This window comes from Corvus brachyrhynchos, unplaced genomic scaffold (assembly GCF_000691975.1).
Source record: "Corvus brachyrhynchos isolate BGI_N302 unplaced genomic scaffold, ASM69197v1 scaffold704, whole genome shotgun sequence".
In the NCBI taxonomy this organism is placed as follows: Eukaryota; Metazoa; Chordata; class Aves; order Passeriformes; family Corvidae; genus Corvus; species Corvus brachyrhynchos.
In genome coordinates this window covers 28,620-35,365 of record NW_008237615.1, presented here as the reverse complement: position 1 = coordinate 35,365, position 6,746 = coordinate 28,620, and the positions used below count along the sequence as shown (strand labels likewise).

General features: G+C 60.2%; 1 protein-coding gene across 1 annotated transcript in view; it reads left to right on the top strand.

Moving 5' to 3' along the window:
• Nucleotides 1-2,540: 2,540 nt before the first annotated feature.
• DNM2 (dynamin 2) overlaps nucleotides 2,541-6,746 on the top strand; it is a gene marked incomplete at its 5' end in the record, with an annotated part of 12,493 nt that continues 8,287 nt past the window's right edge. Inside the window, 9 exons of the mRNA XM_017731635.1 lie at nucleotides 2,541-3,153; nucleotides 3,915-4,064; nucleotides 4,270-4,473; nucleotides 4,708-4,806; nucleotides 5,042-5,202; nucleotides 5,301-5,443; nucleotides 5,775-5,910; nucleotides 6,181-6,248; nucleotides 6,468-6,606. Coding sequence (XP_017587124.1) covers nucleotides 2,541-3,153; nucleotides 3,915-4,064; nucleotides 4,270-4,473; nucleotides 4,708-4,806; nucleotides 5,042-5,202; nucleotides 5,301-5,443; nucleotides 5,775-5,910; nucleotides 6,181-6,248; nucleotides 6,468-6,606 — 1,713 coding nt within the window. The remainder of the gene's footprint in view (nucleotides 3,154-3,914; nucleotides 4,065-4,269; nucleotides 4,474-4,707; nucleotides 4,807-5,041; nucleotides 5,203-5,300; nucleotides 5,444-5,774; nucleotides 5,911-6,180; nucleotides 6,249-6,467; nucleotides 6,607-6,746) is intronic.

Here is a 6,746-nt window from a genome sequence, read left to right as displayed (position 1 = left end):
TCTCCTGCCCCTTGAGCTGGGGCTGTCACTTCCTGAAGCCACATCCCCACATCCACAGGATCCCATCCCGGACGCTGGGACACCAACAAAAGCCTCCTTCCCGTGACATCGTTCCACCCTGACCCCATCCCGCTCTTCGCTGAACCTTCCCATTCCCAAAAAAACCCAACCACGTGCTTTTCCCGCTGTTTCAGGCTGGTTTTGACATCCCTTTCTCCATGGAAATGCCCCATTGGAAGCTCCAATGGGGCTTTCCTGCAGCTGGGCTTTCCCGCTTGGATCCTTCTGCTCCTGTGGCCTTTCTCCAAGCGGATCCCGAGTGCAGGGTGGGATCCATCACCTGCCGGCCTTTTGCCCTTCTTATCCCAGTGCAGGCCGGATTCCCAGCCTGGATTTGGGCTCTTCCAGCAGGGAGAGGAGCAGTCAGGGTGAAAACGGTGGAGTTATTCCCCATCCTGAATTCCTGGGAATTCTGGCAGCCTCTAATTATGGCGCAGCTGGAAAACCATCCCTGGTAATTAAACCCCTTTGTGTCGCAGTCGGAGGCCGGATCCATCCGGGAATCCTTCCCCACCTCGTTGTGCAGCTTGTGCTAATTAGGGTTAATTACACCCCAGGGGTGTCTGCGGCCTCCTCACAGCACCATTCTCTCTCAAATCCTGTTGGTATCCTTGGGAATGTGGCAGTGAGGAATGCTGGCTGTTGTTATCCCAGCTTTTAGGAGCAATTCTGGGATTCTCTATTTAGGAATTCTGGGATTCTCACCCCGGAATGGCTGAGCAGGGACCGGGGGTTTTTCCCACACCAGCAGCATTGAGCGTTTCTCCAGATCGTGAATTCCGGTGGCTGGGGTGAGCCGAGGCCTCGGGGCTGTTCCGATTGTCCCAACGATCTGCACGGATCCATCGAGCCGGGATCGAAAACCACCCGTGGGGGGTTGGTTCTCTTGATTTTTGCAGCTGTTGGAGCTTTGTCTCGGTTTTTTCCGAGCCCCCAGGAAGCCCTGGATCCGTGCTGGGAAGCCATCGTCCCGTTTCTGTGGTGTTTTACCCTCAAAACACACAGGAAGAGGATCCCGTGGGGCCTTTGGTGCCCAAAATCCCTGTGGAGGGCCCTGGAATTGGTGTAAATCCATGAATTATCCCAACTAGGCTGGAATTTCTCCATGGGGAAGGGCCTGGCCTCACTGATACATCCGTAGGGGGATTGGAATTGGTGGTGAGGGGCCTGGAGCGCCTCAATCCCCGATTAAGTGGGAAAACTCCGAGGGAATGATCTGGGATCGTCAGCGGGATTCACTGTGGCTCCAACATCCCCCAGCTGCTCTTTGGAGCCTTGTCCCAACCCCGCTCTGACAAATCCCTGCGTCCGAGCCCTTCCCGGGGCTGTCTCTGGCCTGGGGGACAATGGAGCCGTTGTCACCCGGGGGTGGGGACAATCCTGGCGGATCCTGACCTCAATGGGGCATTATGAGCCCTCGGGATGGCTGTGCCGAAGGGACAGCCAGGCTTCACCCCGGGCTGGGGCCTGGAGGTGGCCAGGAATCCTCGTCCCGCCTTGGGAGCATCCCCTGCTCCCAGTGGGATGCCTTGGAGATCCCAAAGTGGTGCTAAACCCCAGGATTTAGGATGAATGGGATTTGGGGCCGGTGCGAGCGCTGCCGGAGGGAGAACTGGATCCCACGGGAAGGTGAAGGTGGCAGTGACCCGTCCCGAGGGATTTGGTGTAGCTGCACAGAATCTGGATGTGTCCGGGGGTAAATCCATTGGGATTTACCTTGGAAAGATGGGTTTGGTGGGAGCCGTCACCAGAGGAACGGGAATTCGGGCAGGAATGGGAAGGAGATCAAGCAGGGATCTGGCAGGGACAAGGTGGGGACGAGCAGGGCCAGGGCCGTGCTCAGGGGTTTCTCCACAGATTTCCCTGGGATTGGGAGGTTCCCTCCGCACTTCTTCACCCCGAGACCTTTGTCCCTGTGCCGGCCACACCTGGATGCAGGTGGGGAGGCGGCAGGATCCGGGGAGGTGACGTCCCACGGCTCCTTCCCACGTCACTGCAGGGCTCGGATCCTGCCGACCCCGGACGCAGGGGCAGCCAGAGCTGGTTGGCACCTGCTCCGTGTGGGACACGCGTCACTGTCCTCCCGTTTCCTGACAGAGCTGGGAATGCCAGCGGGGCTGGGAGCGGGAGATCACCTCGTTTCCCCCGGGATCAGGGCTGGGAGAAGGGAGCAGCAAAGCCAGAGGTGTTGGACCGCACTTGTGGGAGTCACCCTGAGGCTGACATTCCCGTTGGGATCCACATTCCCCCTGGGATGAACACTCCCTGTCCCAGGCTTAGCGGGGCCTCCCCAAGGTTTATTCCACCTTTTCCCACCCTGGGAGCTGCTCGGGGCTGTCCAGGGGCTCTTCCCGCCGGACCTGTCCTCCCGGTTGGGCAGGAAGTGCTTTTCCGGGGCTGTCACCCTCATCCCGGGGCTGCTGGGGACAGGGCTCGGGGTTTTCCCGGAGAGCTCCGGCGCGCTGCCGGGATCAGGATGACGGGAGTCAAGATCTCATTGTGGTCATTGCCGTGATGTCCAGGCCGGGCAGTTCCCGTCAGAGCCGCTCCCTGGGCGATGCCACCTCCGTGCCCAGCGGAGAATCCGCCCAAGGGTTCCGTCAATCCCTGCGGGACTGCCCCAGCCACTCCCAGGGAGTTACTGCTCCCGTTTCCCAGCAGGCGCTTCCCCGTCCCATTCCCGCTGCCCTGGGCTCGGGAAAAGGGTGGTGACAGCCCCAGCCCAAAATTCCCATCAGAGCAGCGCCTTTTCCAGGCGGAATTCCCCAAAAAAAGCTCCAGGCACCAGTGCCAGAAGGAATTCTGTGGGACCTTTGCCTTGCAAATTCCCGGGTTTCCATGGGATCTGCACTCGCAGGACTGTCCTGTTCTCTCCCCCAGGAAAGCAGGGATTGATCCCATGTGTTCCCAAGCCCTTTCCACTCTTCCCAGTGCCTCCAGTCCCTTCCCAGGACTTTCCAGTGCTGGAGGAATCAATAGCATTAATTCATTTATTGACCCATCTTTTCATCCCTTCCAGGGATTTCCTTCCCCGTGGCTCTGGAATTGTCACTCGTCGGCCTCTCATCCTGCAGCTCATCTTCTCCAAGACGGGTATGGGGTTGAAAAACCGGGAATTCATTCTGGGTGGAATCGTGGGGGTTTGCACACAGCATCCCTCCCACATGACACATTCGGGTCCATCCCGCTGCCCCCACATTCCCAGATTCCCCTGCTTATCACGGGAGAATGCGGGGGAGAGCTCTGGGAATGCCTGGGAATGCTGGGGAGGCCGGAGGAACGTCAAGGAAAACCGAGGAATGCTGAGCTGGGCACGGGGGTGACTCATTTTCCCAACCAGATTTCCTCGTCTAACATCAGCCATCCTGATATCCGGGGAGAATTCCTTCATCCCCTTCCCCTGAACCAACCTCTTGCCAAAAAATCCCTGCATCCACGTTAATCCCAAAGCCTCTAGAGAACTCCTGGAGCCATTGTGGTTCCCGGGAGCTGAGGGGGGGTTGGGAAGAGCCGGACTTTGAGTGATGGGACGGTCGATAAGGGCTCTGGGATGGTTGATAAGGGCTGTGGGATGAGGGATGAGGTGTCAGGATGATCCCAGCCCTGGAAGGGGCGGGAGGGTGAGGCAGGGCTGAGGTTTCCCCTCTCCCCCCACAGAGGAAAGGAGGAAGGAAGTTGCACCATCTGTCGCCCCAGAGCTGTCGAAATCCCTTCTCCTGGGGCGGGTTGGGATCCAGGGAGCCTTCCCCGTGTCCTCCAGCCCCTCCTCCACATTCCCCAGACATCCATCCGTCCCCATCCTGCCCTGGCACTGCCAAACACTCCCTGCTTCCAACATTCCCCACCCCTTCCAGAATATGCCGAGTTCCTGCACTGCAAATCCAAGAAATTCACGGATTTCGACGAGGTGCGGCAGGAGATCGAGGCGGAGACCGACCGGGTGACAGGCACCAACAAGGGCATCTCCCCCGTGCCCATCAACCTGCGCGTGTACTCCCCACACGGTGAGGGGAAACTCCGGGAAAACCAGAAAAATTTGGGCGCCCTAAAAGCCAACACCGGCTGCTCCTTGTGTGCAACCTGACACAGCTTTGGGGGTTACGGGGCTGTCCCGGAGTGAATCCGTTGGGAATCCGGCTCCGGAGCAGGGGTGTGAGCGCAGATCCGGCAGCGGGGATCCCTCCCCTCACCCCGCCCGTGTCCCCGCAGTGCTGAACCTGACGCTGATCGACCTCCCGGGGATCACCAAGGTGCCGGTGGGGGATCAGCCGCAGGACATCGAGTTCCAGATCCGGGACATGATCCTGCAGTTCATCAGCCGGGAGAGCAGCCTCATCCTGGCTGTCACGCCGGCCAACATGGACCTGGCCAACTCGGACGCGCTCAAGATGGCCAAGGAAGTGGATCCGCAGGGTAAAGGGACGGGGGTCGCTCCAAGACGTGCTGGGGGCTGTCGTGGCTCAGGGGCCTGCAGGATTTGGGGCTGGAGGGGCTTCTCTGCATTCCTCATCCTCCATTTCCTTGTTCTCCTCTTCCTCCCTGTCCCCTCTCCCGGCAGGGCCAGGGGTTCCTCTCCAGTCGCTGGATGCCCATTGTGTCCCACCTTGTTAGGCTGGGGTTAATTGGGATCAACCCTTGGCTCCACAGGCCTGCGGACCATCGGGGTCATCACCAAGCTGGACCTGATGGACGAAGGCACCGACGCCCGGGACGTGCTGGAGAACAAACTGCTGCCCCTGCGGAGAGGTGCGGCCGGGCGTGGGTCACCCCGTGTCCCTTGGGTCACCTCCGCGTCCCCCTCCGGTCACTCTGTGTGACCCCTGCCCCGTGCCCTTCCCTGGGTCCCCCCCTGTCCCTGTGTCCCCCTTCCACCCCACGATGTCACCACGTGGCCTTTCTGCGCCGTTCCGGCCACATCCCGATCCCGTGTCCCATCCCATGTCCCATCCCATGTCCCATCCCATGTCCCTGGCTGTCCCAGGGTACATCGGGGTGGTCAACCGGAGCCAGAAGGACATCGATGGCAAGAAGGACATCCGGGCTGCGCTGGCGGCCGAGCGCAAGTTCTTCCTGTCGCACCCGGCCTACCGGCACATGGCCGAGCGCATGGGCACCCCGCACCTCCAGAGGGTCCTCAACCAGGTGGGACAGCCCCTTCCTGCGCCCTTCCTGCCCGCAAAAGCGGAGTTTTCTGCTTTTTTTCCGGGCTGCCGGCTCAGTTTTCCCCAATCCCTCGGCAGCAACTCACCAACCACATCCGGGAGACGCTGCCCTCACTGCGGAGCAAGCTCCAGAGCCAGCTGCTCTCCCTGGAGAAGGAGGTGGAGGAGTACAAGAACTTCCGCCCCGACGACCCCGCGCGGAAAACCAAAGCCCTGCTGCAGTAGGTTCCTCTCCAGCTGGAAGGGATTTGCCTTTCCCAGCTGGAAATATCCCCAGCACGGAATTCCGCCCTTCCTGTTTGTCTCGGGGAATCACTCTCCTTGGAGAGGGGAGGGCCGGGGGAAGCCTCTCTGCTGGGAATGCCCACGGAGCATCCCTGCACTCCCTGCTTGCCTTGGGAAGTGGCAGCGCTGGCCCTGCCCATCCCTGACCCGCCCACGCCGCAGAAAAAGCCGGATTTTCCGTTCTCTCCCCCCCCCCCCCCCCCCAGCTGGAGGAATTTGGGGAATTTTCTTCTCTGGGAGCCCCTCATTCCCAATTTTCCTGCCCAGGATGGTGCAGCAGTTTGGGCTGGACTTTGAGAAGCGGATTGAGGGTTCAGGAGACCAGGTAGACACCCTGGAGCTCTCCGGGGGCGCCAGGATCAACCGGATTTTCCACGAGAGGTTCCCTTTTGAGCTTGTGAAGGTGAGGCCAGTGTGGGGCCATCCTGTTCCTGTGGGTCTGGGTGGGATGGGCCAAGCTCCCACGGAGCCCCAGAGGCCTCCCTCTCTCTGGAGGCTTTTCCAGCCCAAACCATTCTGTGATTCCATCAAAACCTCGAGACTGGAGCCTGGTGATGCTCCAGGGATGGTGGGGATGGTCCATCCTGGGATGGGTCTTTCCGGGATGGTCCCTCTGTGGCCGGGAGCTGCTGGACCATGGGACAGTCCTGATTCCCGCTCCCTTTCCCGGCAGATGGAATTTGACGAGAAGGATTTGAGGCGGGAGATCAGCTACGCCATCAAGAACATCCATGGGGTGAGGCAAGTATCGGGCACAGAGCCTTCCCTGGAGACAATTCCCAGATCCAGGGGCTGCTTGGAGCATCCCAGGCGAGGGCTTGCTCTCCTGGAAGAGGGATTTGCTCTCCTGAGGTTGAAGTAGTTTTCCAGGAGCAGGGAATCACTCTCTGGGATCAGGGAATCCCTCCCTCCCATCCCAGTCCCGCTCTGATCCCGCTTTTCCCGCTCCGTGGGCTCCAGGACGGGGCTGTTCACGCCGGACCTGGCGTTCGAGGCCATTGTGAAGAAGCAGGTGGTGAAGCTGAAGGAGCCGTGCCTGAAATGCGTGGATTTGGTGATCCAGGAGCTCATCAACACCGTGCGCCAGTGCACCAGTAAGGTACTGGTCAGCCCAGTGAGGGACTGGTCAGCCCAGTGACACCAGTGAGGGATCTCTGGCCAGAGCCATTCCAGCCCCTTCCCCACTCCTTCCACCCAAAAATCCCCTGCTGGTAGAATTTGGGATCAAACTGGGCATTC